The following is a 21,451-nucleotide window of genomic DNA, read 5'->3' on the forward strand; positions in this document are numbered from 1 at the left end:
ACTAAATGTCCTGATACTAACGTCCTCTCTCTTTATCCTCCTCCCATCCCTTTTCCCTCTTTAATATCCTCTCTCAGGCTTCCTCAGTACCGGCGATCAGTCTGCTAAGGGGAACTACGGACTGCTGGACCAGATTCAGGCCCTGCGCTGGCTCAACGAGAACATCGGCCACTTCGGAGGAGACCCAGAGAGGATCACCATCTTCGGCTCCGGAGCTGGGGCGTCCTGCGTCAACCTCCTCATCCTCTCGCACCACTCGGAAGGTAATTAGAGACTCACTGTGTTTGTGTCTCACCATTTGTTTTAATATAACAACTATCATGCAGCATCTTCCCACTGGTCACAGGATAACTGGATTTAAAACAAATTGTGATGCTAATAGTCTCGGCCCAACCCTGAAAATGACCGTTTTTGACAAACGGATTGTGGTTGGTTGCATGAATTCCACACTCGCTAATCCCCGCACATCCACAATGCATATTTGCTGGAAAAAGAAGGCAATGCACACCCTCATGTCCCATTCGACCTTGAAAACTCTAAACAAAAAATGTGTGATCCTGTATCTGTCGCTGGAATGACTCGCTCTGTATTTAAACATCATTGTTCCTTTATACAGCCTTTGGCTATGTCCCTGTGTAAATGTGATTATAGCAGCAAGGTCCTGTCCCATGTGGTTAGATGGAAACTCTGCTAGCAGCATCTACCGCAGAAATCGTTAAGTCCTGTGATGTTCGCTTAACACCTCTATCATCGGAGGAAAACACTGCACATCCTTTGAACTGAAGAATTTGAGCAGTCATGTGGCTAATGAGCGAGTCCAGGTTTGATTCAGGTTGTGTCGTACATGTCTGCAGAGGATGAATCCTCAACATTTCCCCACATTACCTGAGTATGCGAGCGCTCCTGGCTCTGTTAACGGTCCACGGCTCTGCAGCAGAGAGGCTCTACCTCCGTCGAAAAAAACCTACATCCGTCTGACCTCGTGCTCCCCATTACCAACAGCACACCCCGAGGGCTAAGTGTTAACATTGCACCACCAAAAGAGAGACGCCTACGGACCGATCCACTTTGATCTGAATTGAGATCAGTGTGGCTGCCGACCCGCAGCCAAACGGTCACGCACTCGGCGCCTTTGATCATGCCGTTCTTGAAGCTGCCCTCCTCAAATCGTAACTCGACACTGCTCAAGGACTCTCTCTCAATATCGCTCTCCTCTATTCATTCACAAACCGCGTAGGACAGAAACAGGGAAGAAACGGTGGATAGAGAGATTTAAGAGAGCGTGTTCACAAAACCTCACATCTGTTTAAATCCTTTCTGTGTTTGTGTGTATCTAAGTGTGTTTGTTTGTCTCTGAAGCACCAAGCAGACACCTTTAACTTTGACTCGTTCTGTCTGTGTAAATCTGCTTTAATAACAAATGTCTGTTGTCAAAGCTCCAGTGAGCATCTGTACTCTGCTGCCGTGTCACTGTGTCCATTTATCCCAGCCTCTATAATTACACTGATGTCTGCCTACCCTTCATATTAACCCAGCACACCCAACCTTTCTCCACTTATCGCAGGTGACCCAATTAGCCGTTAGCAACCTCCCATAACCCCAATTATTTGATATTGATATCATAACAGGAGCCATGCATAGTGTGTGGAAAGTTTTAACTTATTTCTGTGATGTCCATAATACAATATAAACATACTTATACTGCATTATATTATGCGTTTTACTTTCAATAGTTATAAGCACTTGTAAATATCTATATCTCAGGATATTGAAATGATAAGCCATTATAAAAAGATGATGTTTTATGGGAATTATTATATGCTTTAATTCCTGCAAAAACAAATGTCATGGACTGACTAGCAATTTAAGTCATTCAAATGTTCAATGTTTTGTTATAAAGCATTTTGAATATGTATGAACAACCCAGTCTCACGGCATTTGGTGTTATAGTCTCGAAATTAATTGTATCTACAGTATTGATTCGTGTTCACCAACACAATTTTCGCATTTTTTTCGTGTCACACAGAACGATTTTAAAAGTAATGTATTTCTATTGGTAGTATATTTTGTGCCCGCACCGCGTCTTTTTGTCCGGTCGGGTCTTGGAAGACCGGAAGTGACACGAAAAAAATGGCGAAATCGTGTTGGTGAACACGAATCAATAGATTAATGTTGTGACTATAACACGAAATGCCGTGAGACTGTGTTGGTATGAGTGCTTATAACTTTGTAAACAGTGTTATAATCAGTAAATAATTTCAAGTGTGTTTCTAATGCATTCGAGAAAATATCATATTTTTCCTTACGTTTCTGCACTGTGTTTAGGAATCAAAATATGGAAAGATCAAATATTAAAAATGAACTCCAGTGTTGAGGATTAGCATTAACATTAGCATGACTGCTAACCATGCCTTTTTGAGGTTATTAGCATCTCTAAAATGAAGAAAGCAACATTTAAACCACCTTGTATATCAGGGGTGGGGAAACCTTTTTCCTCTCAAGGGCCATTTCAATTTTTTAAACATCCTCCGAGGGCCAAATGATTGACCTCTGCTTAAAAATACTAAAATCACAGCCCATTCATTTGGCCTTTCTTTCCTGCTGTGCAAAGAAAAAGCAAACTCTTAATCCAGATATTTTACCATGACTCGTGCATGCATTCACGTGCACGGTTGTGACATGACCACCAAAACAGAAAGTATATTGGACACAAGATATGTGCAAATGTATTTCGTTTCCTATCCATGTTGACGTGATTTAAGTGAGGGGGTGGGGGGGACCTAACCTCCTCTAGGGGGGTCCTCAACTCCCCGGAAGATTTTTTTTTTAATGTTGAAGTTAAAAGCATCAATCTGGTGCACTTTGAGAGCAACATTAGGAGATCTATGGATACATCTCTCAACATCCATATGAAACAGAACTGGAAGCAGATGTATTTTTCTTTATGGATATTTTACAAATCACTCCCCTTTCAAACTGTATTCTTGTTTATTAATAACAACCTTTATTTACTGTCATATAGTATTTTATACCTTTTTACTTTATTCTCTTGTTTTTTTAGAACTATAATGATCATATAAAGATGTGCCTTTACCTCACTGGTTGGAGAAAAAGCTTCTTATATTCGTTAGCATAGCTAGCTAACCAGATGCTAATAACAAGAAAGTTATTGACTGTATAGTATGACAGATGAATAGATCGCCACTGGGCTTTCAACTAAAGACACAGCCACGCAGAAACTGCGGCATGTACACGGCTCCTTATGGGTATTGCAATTTTCGAAGTGCCGAAGCGACGTTCTGGTGCTCCCCTGCCATGCTCCCCTGTCAGACGAGACATATACTAGACCCTCCAGAAAAAACGCGGGCAAAAATTCTTGATTATGCGATTAAACATGCGGGGTTTTTATGTGATTTTATGCGGTGAAATTGTGGGAAGTTGAGGAAAGTTGCGAAATATGCGGGAAAAAAGAATAACAATTTTTTTAAATATTGGGCTATCTTATTTATTCTCTCTCACACACAACCTGCCACTAACGTTAAACCCCTTTACTATTCAATTAAACACATTCAATGTTTATTTATTGTAAAAGCAATTGGGCCATTTTAAACTCACACACCCCCCCCCCACACACACACACTTCTCCGCCTCATTCTGTTTTCATTTACTCGTTCGTTATCTGACCAGCTTCAATCTTGTAGGCTACTCACTTCGTTTCTTGTAGCCCTCGAAAGGGATTTGGAAGTTGATGCCTCGGTGAACGTGGGTTGTTTGGCTTTCTTGTCCGCAGCAGCAGAAAGCATTTTCGAATGTTTGAATGAATCAAAGAGGGTCGTCACCGTCGATTTTCTCTTATGCTCCAACACAAAGTTGCACGGGGTGCAGAATAGTTTCCCCCCACTTTTTGCCCGGTCTTTAGTAGAAATGTTCGTCGGTAAATGAGATGGATTAGATTTTTAGATCTTGGTGTTTTCTCTATCGTGTGAGTTCCACACGTTCACTCTATACAGTGTTGTTTACATTCTGTGATTCGCGAGCTGATGACGTCACGTCAATACGAGTTAACTTTTTTTTTTCTCAACTTTGTGGGGAAAAATGCGGCCTTTTGATAAATATGCGGCCTTTTAAAAATCTGCGCCATTTTGCTGATTATGTGGTAAATTCTGCGATCACAGAATCGCGTTTTTCTGCAGGGTCTAATATACCACGTGATGACACGTTAGGCTCGTGTTGTGTTCAAGGACCCTGACCTTGGCCAGGAAAAACAGGCACTCGCCTGTTTAATTTTTTTGCGGCCTAGATTTCTTTACATTTTTTCTTTTTTGCGTGTTTTTATAAATTACATCGAGCCCCGTAGCAAATGGTCTCGCGGTCCGTATACGGCCCGGGGGCGGAGGTTCCCTACCCCTGTTGTATATGATATTTTGTAACTCAAAATACATGAAGTAAAATCATATCTCAGAAGCACACTATATTATGCCACTCTTGTCTTTGCATAAGGTATGAAGCCTGAGTCAGGATGGTTAGTCTACAGTAGCTTAACATAAAGGCAGAGAAGAAAGGTAAACAGCTAGCTTCGCTTTACACTAAAATACACATCTCTAGCTTAGTTAGCTCCCAGCTCCAGGTCTGTTCTTAACTAACAGTACAGACACAAGTGTTGAATACATTTCATTTAACTCTAGAAAAGTAAATTTAGTGTATTGATGATGTAGTATTTCTCAGATGGCCTATGTGCACTGGCTATCTTGCTTGCTTGTTTATTTTCAGATAGCAACCAGCCATTGACACTCATTGTAGCTCAATTATATGTTTTCAGGGACCCCCCCCCCCCCCTCCCTTTTTGCAACAGACAGACCCTAACGGTTGGGAAAGCCTGTATTAACCCCTTGTCTCCTGTTGCTGACAACCAACCCCCCTCACCCCGCCACCAGTCCATTCTCATGCCTCCGCTTTTGTCATCAACCCATCGTCATCATCCGCATCTAACACCAGCCCTCTAGACGCCGCCTGTCTGTCATTCTCCCCCCCTCTCCCCCGCCAGGGACACCAGGTAAGGAGTCTGTCATCCCCACCCTTTAGGGACACCAATCATGTCACCTACACGCCGTCGCAAATCAAAAACGACAGCAGACACGCACAGGATGGATGGCAGGAAGGAAGTGGTAGACAGGACGGAGTGAGGGGTTATAAGTGATGCTGATATGATAAAGGGGGGAGACATCTCCCAAAGTATCCTGTATTTAAGCAAAGAGGTGGAGACATTATAACATTATTGAGGAAGAATATAGTAGCCAAATCTAGCTAAGTACTGAGCGGCGAAGGCTCTCTTGGAGTGAGAACTTATTTTGAATTAAATAATAGCGTATTTTTCGATGCAGATGTGTAGATATAGCTGTTTCCGAGCTGCTTCTTACTATAATTGATTTCTCAGGGAAAGAAGGCTCTGCAGCTCTGCTTAATAATTAACTGACCAATCTTCAGCCCAAGAGAGGGAAGAGAAAGAAAAAGGGGAGCGCGAGGGGAAAGGAGTGAGTCAGGCGGCCTCTTAACGAGCCACTTGAGTGGTTCAAACAACACCGGAAAGGCAGAACCATGGAGACGGAGAGAGACAAAGAGGAAGAGGGGGAGGGAGGAACACAGCCAGGGAGAGTAAGAGAAGAAACAGCTAGCACGAAAAAGAGGAAAATGCCTCTCTTGACGTCTCAGATTAGCTTATTCCCAGTCTGGCTTCTTTTGTAGCCCTGTAGCATGCTCTATTCAAGATGCTTTGGGTCTGTAGTGACACTAATGAGAATAATGAGATGAAAAAGTAAAATTGGAAGTTTATTTTTATAAAGGGTCATTATTTTAGTGGAAAAAGAGATGTGCGATATTCATATCAAGAAGTCTCTCTTAACAGAGAACGTTTCTGTCCTGCCGGCAAAAACAAATGTAGTGGGAAAAGCACATGACATTTAGAGAGATCACCCAATATTTTTAAACGATTTTGGTCATATTCACCCCTTCATACAGTATTATAATCCTCTTTTTCTTTCATATCCTCAGGTCTGTTCCACAGAGCCATAGCTCAGAGTGGAACAGCCATCTCCAGCTGGTCCGTCAACTACCAGCCCCTCAAGTACACAAAGATCCTGGCCCGGAAAGTGGGCTGCACGTACACAGAGACGGCCGACCTCGTCGACTGCCTGAGGCGCAAGAACTTCCGGGAGCTGGTGGACCAGGACATCCAGCCAGCCCGCTACCACATCGCCTTTGGCCCCGTGGTGGACGGAGACGTGGTGCCCGACGACCCTGAGATCCTCATGCAGCAGGTGAGGGTCTACCATGCAAAGAGAACATGGAGAAGGTGTTGAAAGAGGTGTGACCTTTCCACAGAATTAGGGTCTGACCGTGACATTTAGCAGCTGGTGTGACCTCGCATCCTAAAACGCTGAAGCACACTGCCTCGGTTGTAGATTATATACCCATGGCTCACAACTTATTTTTGCTTGTTATCCCATACATACAAATCATTGTGTACTTGCAAATCCTTTCTTCACAGTTTGAGTGACCTATTCAATCCACGACTGATTTTATTTTTTCAGCTTAAATGGAGTCAGTTTAAGAGGTAAAACCATACAGTAGTACACAAGGACACAGGAAAGATAAGGAATAGCCCAAAAGATTTTAAAAAAACGTTCTGATTTCATATTTAGTTATTTGTCATTCTTATTTTGCTCTTCTTAATATTGCTTTTACTTGTAAGCTCTACAGTATAAGTGTTTAATACTCACAATCAACGTCAGTTTGTTTACATTTCTCACATAAGGGTAAAAAAACTAGACGGACTGAGGGAAAGTATTATAAAGAAATACAAAAAGTGATTTGTTCCAATATACTATTATGATTATTATCTTATAATGTATACGGTATAATTGGATAAATGTAATATAAATGTATCTAAACTGGATTTATTTTCCTGGTTTCTTACTGTTATTATGATAAATACTTTATTGCTTTCACGATAGACCAAAATGACAATATTATCTTAACATGCAACAATAACTCAAACCTGAAACATATGTTACGAAAGAAAAAAAGAAAAAATTGCATTATTTTGGGAAAATGACATTAAAAGCTCATTATGTAAGACTGCTACTGCCCCTATTTTAAGCGATACTCCTTCACCTTGTCCCTGTTATTGTCCCACAAAAAAAAGCTATACATCAACACTATTGGCATAGATATCACATACAAGTAGGAAAAAAGCTGATTTTACTTTACAAATGCACAAAACAGAGTCGTGTTTAGCAGCCTTAAAAATTGTACTGAATTCAGCCCTCAACATGTTTTTCCTCTCTTGCACCACCAGGGGGAGTTCCTCAACTATGACATCCTGATAGGAGTGAACCAAGGCGAGGGGCTGAAGTTTGTGGATGACAGTGAGGACAACGACGGCATCACAGCTGCTGCTTTCGACTACACCATCTCCAACTTTGTGGACAACCTCTACGGCTACCCTGAAGGTAGGGACTGTCGACATTGTGCTCCATCCAGGCTGTAATGTACTCTCTCTGTGTGTACCACCTCTAAGATCACACCCCCATGTAATGAAACCTTCCTGGGGTCCACACAAACACAACTCAAATGAAAGGATAAATTGCCAAAATAAAGTTCTAAAAGTATCAGATACAGAATAAATGATTAGCACAAAACTGACCTAAACAATTTAATAAATACTGTACTATTCCCTGGTAGATGAGTGTGTTACACACTATGAAAAAAAGTGGTTCATATTCTGTTATTCATCATTACAATGTAGGCTTTCTAAAAAAAACTCCCCAGTGTCAAAACTCCCATTGGAATCAAATGTTTTTAAACACAATATGTGGGCAAAGAATGAGAAAAAGAGATACAATGTGAGCCCGGCAAAGAGCACCAACCAAGACAGGCATGCTAAAGAGATTGCCTATCATCGAGATGATCTTTCACCGTGGTGGGTCTGTGCTTTGGCCTTTGAGACTCCGCGGGCACTAATGCCGTCTCTCATCATCCCCCAGGCAGCTCCCAATCACAGTGCTGTTGTTCTCCACAGATCAGCCTGCAAAGCCCTCACAGCGGGCCACAGTCAAAACACAGACGCATTTTGATAATGCAGTCACGCTTCCTCTCAAGTGCCTGTCACTCATTCTGCTCTACGAGAGGCATATTTCCGCTTTTGCCCTTTGTGTCACTATTTGACTCAGTTGTATCTATCACACATGCATACAAACACTCTTTATTCCAGTTCTTTGTACTTTGTACTTCTATGAAAATCTTCTATCCATGTCAACACTTTTCTCTCAACTTATCACAATTTTCTCTTTTCCCCCCTTCCCCTTTTTTTTGCTGTCCCTTTCCCTTCCCACATCTTATCCTCCAGGCAAAGACATCCTGAGGGAGACTATAAAATTCATGTACACAGACTGGGCAGACAGAGACAATGGCGATATGCGAAGGAAGACTCTCTTAGCGCTGTTCACAGACCACCAGTGGGTGGCGCCGGCAGTGGCCACCGCCAAACTCCACGCCGAGTTTCAGTCTCCGGTTTACTTTTACACATTTTACCACCACTGCCAGACGGAGACGCGCCCCGAATGGGCCGATGCCGCACATGGAGATGAGATACCGTACGTATTTGGTGTGCCCATGATCGGTGCTACGGATCTGTTCCCATGCAACTTCTCGAAGAACGACGTGATGCTGAGTGCCGTGGTCATGACTTACTGGACCAACTTCGCCAAGACCGGGTAGGTCTTTCTGATAATTTTTATTTCATAACGGTATATTAAAATATCTCTTTTTGCGTTGTAGTGCAAATGCAGGATAGACTAGCTAGGGGTAGGGCCTCTTCAGTTGTAGAGTAGTGTCTTTCTTTCTTTCTGTTTACCAACCAGATGTCGGTAGAGTTTCTAAAAGCTATGTGTCTGAGTCTGAAAGGTTTTTTCAGATGTCAACACAATTATTACATACTTTGAACCAGATTGATTAAAAATATTGACGATATGTCCCCTCTCTCCTCCACTAGGGACCCCAACCTGCCAGTCCCTCAGGACACCAAGTTCATTCACACAAAGCCCAACCGCTTTGAAGAGGTCATCTGGACCAAGTTCAACTCCAAGGACAAGCAGTACCTCCACATTGGCTTAAAACCTCGTGTTAGGGACAACTACAGGGCCAACAAGGTGGCATTCTGGCTGGAGTTAGTCCCCCATCTCCACAGTCTACATGAGGAGCTCTTCCCCACAACCACCCGCTCTCCGTCGGGTCCTGGCTCAGGCAGCCAGAGACCCTGGCCAAGAACACCGGGCCCTCGCACCACGCGTCACCCCTACCCTACCTTCCCCTCTGATCCGGAGCCTTATGGTTCGGAGCGTCCACGGCAGGAGCTTTTCCCCGGAGACACCCGGGACTATTCGACTGAGCTGAGTGTGACAGTCGCTGTGGGGGCGTCACTGCTCTTCCTCAACATCCTGGCCTTTGCCGCACTTTACTACAAGCGTGACAAGCGGCACGAGATGCGACGACACCGGCTGTCTCCCCAACGGGGCGGGCCAGCCAATGATCTGGCTCACAGTCAGGAGGAGGAGATCATGTCGCTGCAGATGAAGCACTCGGAGCACGACCCTCACCACGACATGGAGCCTCTCCGGCCCCACGACATCCTACGACCCGCCTGCCCGCCCGACTACACGCTGGCGCTGCGCCGTGCCCCAGATGACGTGCCGCTGATGACGCCTAACACCATCACCATGATCCCCAGTACCATCACTGGCATGCAACCTCTTCATGCCTTCAACACGTTCCCCTCCACCGGCCACAACAACACCCTGCCCCATCCCCACTCCACCACCAGGGTATAGTAGGGACTAAGGACCAGAAATACTGGCTCGAGAAGGGAGGCCTCTGGATTTGGGCCTTTGTTCTGTTTTCTTATACTCTTGTTTCTCCAAAAACAACTCCACCTCCTCCATCATGCTGTCAAACTTAGCAGCTCCACTGGTGGCGTGTGGAGAAGCAACTGAACTGCATTGCAGCAGATGATCAGTTAAGGGGTGACTCAGATCTTTCAAAGATACTTTCTTCAAAGGTCTGCTCTTTCTAGACTGAAACCTCCTGACATTTGTCAGAAGGACGAATGCTTTTTTCGACCCATGCAGTTTCCATCATCTTCTTCTTTTCGCTACCTGGTGTGTTATGTGCATATATTGTTCTCTTTTCTACATCTGTGTCTCCTTCCCTGCTTTGTTCCTCTCATTCGACATGTGGTTCTCTCCCTCTCCCTAGCGCTCCTTTGCTCTAAGGACTCACAAGCAGCTGAGCTTTAGGAGTGGGCATAGAGTACATACAGTTATCACATAGCTATGAAAACATTGATATCTGATACTTTCATTACTACCAGCATTCTTTGTGCCAAGTATGTACTACTTTGTTTGCATCGAGGGAGAAAAAAACTAAAGAAGATTCTCGAGTATTCCTATTTACTGTCAATGAAAAGATGCTGTGTGTTCTCATGACAAAGTGCCAAACTGGCCCTTGATTGTGTTTTATTCTTTCTCACATCTTCTGTTCTCTTTTTTTTTCAAGCATTTGTTTAATTGTTGTTTTTTGTGGAAAGATCTTTTTGCTGAAAATATAGATATAGAGAAATGATATTATATATAGTTATATATAAATGTGTACAAAGGAGAAAGTATATAAATGGGTTTTCTCAGTGGGGATCTATGCATGAATTATTTTTAAAGAGGATGATGGGGGCGGGGGGGCGGGGAGGACACTGTATCTGTCAATGCACGTTTCCCAAATCTAATCAAATCATATCGGTCCACTCTGGATATCTTGTTTTATCTCACAGATCAAAAGCAACTCAGAAGATCCTGTAGTATCCCTTCACGTCCAAACATTTATTTAAAAAAAAAAAAAAAGAGTAATCGCCACAAATCTCATGAGCTGTTTAACTCTTCCAATCTTTTTCTCCTATATGATGTTAGTTAGAGGGTTTTTCTCCCACAAGGTGTGAAACCACGCTAACCTTCCTACAGGAGCTACTTTTTCTTCCCATCTGTATGAAGACGATCGTTTTTTAGGGTACCAAATCTGTCGTTGTAGCTTGCCTGTACAGAATTATTTTTGTATTTCAGTAAGGGTGAGAAACAAAACAGAAACAGGCAGCCTTTGCTCTTTAGCGTACACCATCCTCCTGTCTGCACCCCTATTTCCAGCACATGCATATTCTGTTTCATTTGTGCCTGTTGTCAGAACTGTTTAACATGGGTGTCAGTGGGCCCTAATTAAACAGCAATGACATGGAGAGGCAGACAGGAAGGAAGGATCCCCCCTGTGGTAAAAAAAAACGTAGAGCTCCGTCCTGCTGCGTACGCCAACATCCCGCTCCATATCTAAAGCACTTACTTCCCTCCCACTGATTTCTTGCACCCATATTGCGGTGATCACCCGCGACCGACTCCCTGCCGTGACCGCAAAACTCAGAAACACCTGACTTCACTGTGTCAGCTGCGTTCCACACAATTTCCGACCTCAGTTCAGCTCTCACATTCAAGGGTTAATTCACTAAGCTTGTGACTTTTTTTGTGTTGTAAATTAAACTTTAAGCACACTGAGGGTAACCGTGGCCTGCATCGCAGAGCTGCAAGATGAAAAAGGGGTTCGGATCTCCTAAACAGGGTAAAAGCAACACAGTGGACAGCTGCTGTCTTTGATTCTGCTCCTTTCTTTGGAGTAAGAGTGTGCAGGCCGACAGCGATTCCCCTCACCTCCTCCAATTCTCTGCTCAACCTCAACAATGGGTCATCTCTGGTTAGTACAGTACGTTCATGAACTGTTGTTTGAGCCCACAGGAACACATGGTAGCCTACATCCACTATGGGATAAGTCACTGGTGCTGTCTTTGCTTGTGCCCTAGCTTTAGCCTGTTTGTTTGTTTTCTATTTTATTACTGCCTACCAGGGTAGCGGGGGAGGGCTGGAGAGGAGGAGATATACCTGGCTGCTCCTGTCAGAGATTTTGTAAGCCCGCTGAAAAGGAATTGTGCACAATGTAAAACACAAAACAACTGACTTGGGTGTGCTGCCCGTGGATAAATGCTGTGGAACAGATGATGGACACTGGACAGTGAGGGGAAAGGTGCACGCTGCGGAAAATAAACTTCGGGAGGAAATAGGAAAAGGACTTAGCAGCGTTAAATATAGAAATCACAGGAGGATTAACTAATCATTAGCAAATAAAGACATTCAAAGGCATGACCATCTTTCTACCCACAATGTTTGACAGGAGGATGCCCTGCTCATCGTCCCATGGAGGGACTGATGGGTGTAATCAGACCCATATGAACCCTTTTCTACTCACTGCTGCAGATAATGAGGCAGTGAGTGGTTGTGAGGTTAACCTCACCACAACACAGCTACAATGACACCATCAGAGGTGAAAACAGCAACAAGGTCTTCAGTTTGGTCTGTTTTCCCCTGTCTATTTTATAAGCTAACACTGGAGGGCAGCGTTGAGGCGGCTTCACTGCAGTCAACCCACTCTGAGGAAACTGGATGTGTGAAGAAAAACGCCAAAACTGGACAGCAGGACAAACAGACACTCAACATCCGGAAGAAGATCAAAACTGTACATTTGTATGTGTAAGAATCAAACAGACACAATATTTGTAAATATTAAGTTTCTTGTTTGTTTTTTCTTTTTGAGTGAATGAATGAAATGCTTACTTTGTGACAACAAAAAGACAACAGGTGCAGTTTGCAAAAGAAAGGGCTACCAGCTTGAGGTTTCACATCGACTGCTTGCCGACATCCCTTTCATGCCATTCAAAAATGACCTTTCCCTTTACTTTGTGTCATGTCGCCCATTATCACGTGGGTATCCTGTAGCATCCTGATTCATTAGCAGGAAAGTCACTGTAGCAGAAATTCATCTCCACTGCAGCCCACACACGACAGAGGGCCCCAGACTCTGTAGTTAGTTTGAATATTACAATTTAAAAATATATATAGTTTAAGTCTTGTTTATCTGAGGTTGTAGTAGAGGATGTCAATTGTTCTGCATTTTGTTATTCTCTTTTTGGTTTAAGCTTTAGCAAACTATTATTTAGGGATATGATCCAACTGTTGTCCTGATGAATGTGTGAGGGATTTAACTTCAAAGTATTTATGGAGGCTAAGAGCACTGATAAAAGCAAACTAAACCCATTTGAACAATGGTCAAGACACTAAACACAAAGACAGTTCAATGTTAGCTCACTTCACATGTAGCAGTGTTAACCTGTGGCCCCTAAACACGTGGGCCCACATGAGGGCTTTGATACCAAGATGCCTCACAGAGTAATGAGATCACACAGCTGGGCTGACCTTTTCCCTACACTTACTGTGTTGCATTGTGATCATGGAGGTTGTGTGGACCATTTGATGTAGCAGTGAACAGTTTCATCTTCGTAACCGTGAAGAAAGGGAGGACATTTTAAGTAAATCTCAAAAAGGCCAGTGCACTTACAGAGGTTGAATGTGTGTGTTTAGCGGTGGATCAGACTGGATGTATGTGGACACACCTAGACTCAACAAACTGCAGTCAGCCAAGCAAACCAAAATGACTTAATATGGCCCACGGTAAAGACAGTGACACACACATACCCACACGCCCACACACACACACACACACACACACACACACACACACACACACACACACACACACAACCTCCATTGCAGAGTTGCACCTGTTGTCTTGTTTTTACATTATTTGTTGAATTCAGAAACCCAAGACTTGAGATGAAGAAAAATGTTAAATAATGGAATATAAAAAAAGATGATTATTAAAAAAAAGTATAGTAAAACTATATAAATAAATGAGGTGATGATATTTCTGTTTACTTTAGAAGTTATTATACACTGTATGCTGTGATTCTGATCTGGGAAACATTAAAGACATTCATAGCCAGTCTGCAGATTTGGTCTCTTTATTGAAATAGTAAAGTAGGCCTATGTTAACAATATATAGAATGAATGTTATTTTTATTACGTAAATATGTAGAATCAGATACTTCATAGAAACAAAAGATTATACTTTCTGAGTAAAAGACATATCATATATGATGCTAAACTTGATTAAAACCAACATTTTCCTGTTCACTTGTTGACAATCCCACTTTTATATTGAATAGTCTTCATAGGCTGCGCGTGAGGTTCAGGTTTGGGAAGGCTAAATAACTTTTTTTACCTGACGCTGCCCGCCTCCGGCGTCTATAGAAAAGAGATCAACTTAGTGAAAGCACCGCCTGCTTACCAATCAGAGCTCAGTGTGCAGAGTTTAAATCTATCAAGTCATATTACAGGAGAAAGGAAATACAGTTTAAACTGCCGTATGCAGGGAAGACGCCGACGTGTTGCACTTATCATTCATATCATACTGATATCACATCATCAATCAGATCATCGATCATATAATATCATAAAATATCATATACTTCCTCAGCTTCTCGAGCCGTATCTGGCCGTGCAACACTTACATTGTCACATACTGTATGCAGAAGTATTATTTTAAGTAACACATTAGGTTGACGAAACACTCAACTCAAATGTAATTAAAGTCAGATCCACTCGTGTCTAAATGGGGCAGTGATATCATAAAACTGTTGTACACTTTCAAACACTTTATTTATTTTTTAACCAGTTGTTCTGTATTCACCTTGCAGGTGGCTTGTATCCTGGATTATATGTTTAAATCATGGATGTTTAAAGTTCATATTTGTCTAATATTAGTTTACTTTTCATTAATGAAGTATGACGCTGCGCTGTCAGTACACTTGTCCCAGATACGGCTCTGACTTGTCCCTGTTTGTGATTGGTCAAATGTTGCTAACCCCGCCCCTTCACGTGAACGCTTTCAGCTGGAGAGAGAAACCCTTGCTTGATTTACCCAGTTGATAACCACCGTCGTCGGACCGCTTAGCGAGATCTCGTTTGTTAGGGTTAGTGAAGATAACTCAAACATATCCAGGGTATGTTGAACTGGCTTCGTAGTACAGGGCACAGGTGGCTGCATAGCAGCGCTAATGTCAAAGACACAAACATTATACATTATATTTTTATTTTACCAGGATGCAGTGACAAAAATATTTGGGAAGGCTTAGCCCCTGATAGTCTTTTAAGTTATTAAAAAATGTAAACATGTGATATCAGATACTTATGTAACCCACAATAAAACGTAGTAAGCATAAAGTCATTAAAAAGGTATTTCATTAAAAGATATACGTTTAAAATTGGTCAATGATATCATCCTTTAAAAATATAATAAATAAAAGTAGTATGACAAATTACAAGGTAGGCCTACTGTTCTTTTAAGGATCTCTGCTCACTGGGCACGTGCAGCGCAGCAGGAGAAAAGAGGAAAACGGAGCGAAAAGCAGATGAGACGAGCAGAGTAAATTATATTAAAAGTGATTCAAAGTTTATTTAAAAAAGATAAAAAATACCATCCACATGGTCGGGAAACCCAATAGACGGTATAAAACATTAACCAACGGTGTTTTGGTGAGTCAAACCTTTTCATAGAAAAGTTTTGTAATAGTGAATAATGTTAGCTTCATTGTTAGCATTTCATGTTGTTGAGCTGTAAGGGAAGCTATGAACATGGCTTGAAAAGTCATGTATTTGTTATTTTGTTTGGCTGAAACTACGTGGCTTTAATGTCTGTTTTACAAGGGGAAATACGGTTGCAAGAAAAAGTATGTGAACCCTTTGGAACTACCTGGATTTCTGCATAAATTGGTCATAAAATGTGTTCTGATCTTCATCTAAGTCACAACAATAGACAAACACAGTCTGCTTAAGCTAAAACCACACAAACAATTATATGTTTTTATTGAACACACCATGTAAACATTCACAGTGCAGGGTGGAAAAAGTATGTGAACCCTTGGATTTAATAACTGGTTGACCCTCCTTTGGCAGCAATAACCTCAACCAAACGCTTCCTATAGTTGCATATCAGACCTAAACAACGGTCAGGAGGAATTTTGGACCATTCCTCTTTACAAAAATGTTTCAGTTCAGCAATATTCTTGGGATGTCTGGTGTGAATCGCTCTCTTGAGGTCATGCCACAGCATCTCAAGTGGGTTCAGGTCAGGACTCTGACTGGGCCACTCCAGAAGGCGTATTTTCTTCTGTTGAAGCCATTCTGTTGTTGATTTACTTCTGTGCTTTGGGTCGTTGTCCTATTGCATCACCCATATTCTGTTGAGCTTCAATTGGTGGACAGATGGCCTTAAGTTCTCCAGCAAAATGTCTTGATAAACTTGAGAATTCATTTTTCCGTCGATGATGGCAATCTGTCCAGGCCCTGAGGCAGCAAAGCAGCCCCAAACCATGATGCTCCCTCCACCATACTTCACAGTTGGGATGAGGGTTTGATGTTGGTGTGCTGTGCCTTTTTTTCTCCACACATAGCGTTGTGTGTTCCTTCCAAACAACTCAACTTTGGTTTCATCTGTCCACAGAATATTTTGCCAGTAGTGCTGTGGAACATCCAGGTGCTCTTTTGCAAACTTCAAACGTGCAGCCATGTTTTTTCTGGACAGTAGTGGCTTCCTCCATTTTATGACCAACTTATGCAGAAATCCAGGTAATTCCAAAGGATTCACATACTTTTTCTTGCAACTGTATTTGTTATTTTGTGTGAACAGGGAAATGGATAAATGAAACATTTAGAGGAGAGTAAAGCTTCCATTTTGAGCCTCATTGTAAGCTGTATTGACAAAAGAGCTAAGTTTACAGTAGTTTTGAAAATGTAATTATGTAATTTATATTGTTAGTTTATATTATATTTAGGGGTGCACCAAATGGGAAATTCTTGGCCGAAACCGATACCGAAAATAGGAAACAGTTGGCCGAAAACCGAATGCCGAAAGGCCGAAAATGATTAATAGAAATATGTATATATATAATGTATACATTTTTTACCAATGTTGTTCAGCTGCCTGATTATGGAAAAATACATGATTATGGCTAAACTTAACTTAAATAATAATCACTATTATAGGTCCATAAAACATTTATTCAGCACTTTTGAATGCATACAGTACATTAATTCCAAGTCAAGTCCATTTTCTTTTCTCTGTAGGATAACTACAACAAAGTGCATTCAGAACAAAGCCAAGGTGCTTTAAAACTGCATAAACATCTAGGCCAGTAGGCCTACACCAAAATAGTGTAAATAAAGACTAACAGCCAGGCCTTCAACAACAACAAATGCACCTATAAGTGCATGCATACAAATGTGCAAACTGGATAAATCCACATGAATGTAACTATTTACAAATAAAATTACAATTGAATTTCAAGAATCTATAAATAAGGCTGTCTGTCATCATAAGCAAAGTAGTACACATTGTATAAAGATACATAAAGTGAAAACTGGATACAAAATCCACAATCAATTACAAATTAAATTACAATTTCAAGAATCTGCAAATAAGGTGGTCTGTCCTCATGAGCAATGTAAACAACATTGTATCATTTAGATACCGAAAGTACAATATATTTAACACTGTGCTGCTGTCATTTCCCCCTAATGATAACCTGAGATGGTGAATTATAACTCACAATGAAAATTGTTCAGGAAAGTGGGTATAGAGTAGACATGTAGAACTAGATAAGCTTATGATAAGCCAGCCTTGTCTACTTATTAAGGAAAAGTGGGAGGTTCTTTTTAATGAACAGTAGCTTCTCTGCTTTATCAGCCATAAGTCTGTTCCTCTTCTCATCAAGCACATGAGAGGCAGCGCTGAACAGTCTCTCGCTGTCAGTGCTTGTGATTTGATCTTACTCCGCATATTTGTCCGGGTGTTTTGATTTCAAGTGGTGGAGTAATCCTGAAGTGGTGAAAGTCTTTGCAGTTACACCCCCTCGAGAAATGTCAGCTGAACACGTTTTACAAATCGCAATCCGCGCCTCTTTCTCTGATATTTTTAAATATCTCCAAGCGGCAGACATGTTGGCTGTGAGCCAGCCGCGAGCATGGTCGCGCGCCGTGCTTGTCGCCGCGTTTTGATTATGTCATCACAACAACATGTTAGCTTACCAACGTAACCCTGTTCCCTGACATTCGGTGATATTTTTTCGGTGCTAAAACCCTTTCGGCCGAAAGAGCCTTTTTAACCATTTTCGGCCGATAATTTTCGGCGGCCGAATATTCGGTGCATCCCTAATTATATTTATATTCTGTCATGACCTGTCGTACAGGTCAGGTTTTTTTGACTGGATAAGAAAGTTGATCGATCGAGTTGTGCTGCGCAATTGAGAAGAAAAAACACACACGTGCTCTGATACAAGATGGTGAGCCAGACCCACGTATGCGGCAAATCTCTGTCATAAATTGTGAGGGCATATGAGATCCACGCGAGCACAAGTCAAGCAGCCGCGGACGTATATTATTTTCGCTAGCACTAAAACGGCACTCGCGCGAGAGCAATATTGAAGCCTGCAGGGGAGAAACATGCCTTCAGCATGTGCAGCATCTACATGAGCTCTCCTTGGTCTCCTGCGCTCTCGCGAGCAATTGCTGATCTTCTGCTCGTGAAACTCTGGCCTGCTCTCGCGCGCGGAGAAATGTTAGGAAGTGGGCCTACCGTGTCCCAGTAACGCCAAATCTAATTGGTTACACCCCTCCTCTTTTATGATTGGCCGTTGTCTGGATTTAAACCAAGAAGTACTGTTTGTCCCTCTCCAAACTCCAAACGTGATGAAATATGGCTTTGGAAACGTCTCCCGTAAGTTACTTTACTTTTTGATTGTTTTAATTAAATGCATGCTTTTGTATTCTGCGGTTATTCCACAAGAGCCGTCCTTACTTATAAATGGATTGAGTTTTTTAGATAATACATTTTTATACATATTTTTCAAAAGTATTCAAACAATTCTATTATAAAATTAAGAACCAATTACCTTTTCGGTCTTGACATATGATAATATAAAGTGTAGCTTTCAAAAACTGAATTTGGAATTAATAATTGATCATTTTAGCAAAAATATTTTATTCATAAATGTCGCTTTTTCAAAATGTCCCCAGTTTTTTTTGCCTTTCTCAAATAAATAATACTATAAAAAAAGAGTATAAAATGATGCAAATGTAAAAAGCCCAAACATTTTGCAAGTTTCTTGGCACTTTAGTTTCTGAATGACCACTTTTTTTTTTCTGTTCAAATGCCCTCAGCTTATTTTTTGGAATGTTTAAGGTGAACATTGATGTTTATGTGCCTTATTCTGTATTTCACATAATTGTTTCAATAAAAATGTACCACATTTCTTAAAAATATAATTAAATACAAATAAAATAGTGAATAGAGATAATTGTGGTATAGCGTCATAACTGAATTAACAAACTCTGACTAGAAGGAAATATTAGCTCCACCTGAAAAAAGGAATGTTACCCCTTAGTTAGGGTTTACAAACACATATATTCAAGGTATCTTCCTCAAGTATTAATTTAGTTCATTAAAGTGTACTTTATTTTTCTTCACAGCATATTCTGAAACTGCAGATCCTGGAGAGACTCCTGTCGAAGTTTGAGCTTGCACTCATTCGAGCACCACTTGACCTGGATTTCCTGGAGTTTGCATGTCGCCAGGAGCTGTACCTCCTGCAAGCACTTTCAAGATATGTTGACATACCGCAAGAAATAATCCAAGCTCTTCAAGAGCTTGGATTATTTCAGCAAATTGACCCAAACACTCCCGTCAAGGAACTGTACTTACTCTGCTGTGAGTATGTAGCTGAAAGATGTGGCTCTTAAGAAATACAGCTCCCTTGAATGACACAGATGAGGGTAAACCTAGCCTTAAGCCTCATAGTAGGAATTAGTGTTGCACGGTGTACCGATACTTGAAAGGTACCGCGATACCCTGCCGTTAAAAACGTTACGGTTCCTCCGTTTCATTAGTATCGGTACTTTAAGAATGACGGGGGAAAGTACTCCAGTGAGAAAGTGCCGTTTTAATAAGAGCCGTGTGTGTTCAGCGCTCTGCTTCCACTCCCTGCACTGCAGCAGTCCCTGCAGTCCCGCCCCTCTCAAGCACGTTCTAAGTGTCTCCCCTCTCTCGTGCACACTCTAGCTGCCAGAGCATGTGAGAAAACGAGAAGCATGGCTGCAAGTGGGAGTGCAACTGCCGCTGCACCTCGGCTTGTTGACAAAAAATACGCCAGAAGCAAAATATTTGAGCTATATCTCTGACAGTGAGGGCAAGCCTATACGGACACCACGAGGCCTGTCTGTAAGAAATGTTTTAGATCCCTGCAAACCAAGGGAGCCAACACATCAAACTTGGCTAAGCACCTCGCCGACCGGCATCCAGAGCTGTTTAATTTAAAGACAGGCAGGTTAGCGAATGTGATAGATAACATAATTATATCATGCTCAAGCCCATGCCCTCAAATCTAAGTCAAACCAGTGTAATTTATTTTGTGACAAACGAGGCAATTAATGGCAATGATAACTGTCTAATATGGCTATCTTTTTAGCTAACTTACCAATGTGGCTAACATCTGCAATTTACATTTGGTCAATAATTATTTATATATTACTGTACTATTACATGTTAATAAAATATAAAGTTAAATATCATAGAAATCACATAAACTCAAGTATAAAGAAGAGACCATGTTGTAAGAAAACACTTAACAGATAAACTACAATTGTATTGATCATGAAAATAATAAAAGAAAAGTATCGAAAAAGAATCGGAATCACAATTCTTCACTTGGTATCGTGACAACACTAGTAGGAATATAATGGGGAAACAGTTTAAGTTAGTAACGTGTATTATATGTGTATTACAGTGACTATAAGAGGTGGAAGAAGTACTTAACTAAAAGTAGAAATACCAAAATGTAACAATACTCTGTTCAAAGTAAAATTCCTGTGTTCAAAGTGTTACTTAAGTAAAAGTACCAAGAGTAAAATAAGTTATGATTCCGATTTCAGGATAGAGTAAAGTTACTTGGCACAACTGGTGACTGGGTTTTTATTCCATTAAATTGAAACAACAATTGACACAAAATACAGCTCAAAAGTATAATGGTTCCCCAACTTCACCATTTGTTTCAAAAAACATTTTGACTGGAACAGTATGTGATGTCACTTGAACGTTTGCCTGTACAGTAACATTCTCATCTTGAACAAAATGGACATGGGTTACTATTTTTTTTTTAAAAAGGTAAATGTATTTAGGAACCTATCCATGTGATTTTAAGTGGGGGGTGGACCTCAAATCCTCTAGGGGGGTCCGGGGGCATGCTCCCCAGGTAAGATTTAATTGGAGTTAAATGCATCAATCTGGTGCATTTTGAGGGGGAAATAAAGAGACTTGATCTATGGAAACACCTATATGCAACAGACCTGTATACATTTCAATAATC

At 41.4% G+C, this 21,451-nt stretch overlaps 1 protein-coding gene across 2 annotated transcripts in view; it reads left to right on the top strand.

The window, feature by feature from the left end:
* The window catches only part of nlgn2a (neuroligin 2a), a 207,972-nt gene extending 193,995 nt beyond the window's left edge, over positions 1–13,977 (top strand). For both annotated transcript variants that reach the window (XM_079667932.1, XM_079667931.1), the window contains 5 exons: positions 78–263; positions 6,049–6,314; positions 7,355–7,508; positions 8,405–8,771; positions 9,050–13,977. In XM_079667932.1, coding sequence (XP_079524058.1) covers positions 78–263; positions 6,049–6,314; positions 7,355–7,508; positions 8,405–8,771; positions 9,050–9,884 — 1,808 coding nt within the window. In that variant the 3' untranslated portion in view covers positions 9,885–13,977. The remainder of the gene's footprint in view (positions 1–77; positions 264–6,048; positions 6,315–7,354; positions 7,509–8,404; positions 8,772–9,049) is intronic.
* Positions 13,978–21,451: the final 7,474 nt, after the last annotated feature.

This window comes from Notothenia rossii (genome assembly GCF_949606895.1).
Source record: "Notothenia rossii genome assembly, chromosome: 3".
Classification (NCBI taxonomy): Eukaryota; Metazoa; Chordata; class Actinopteri; order Perciformes; family Nototheniidae; genus Notothenia; species Notothenia rossii.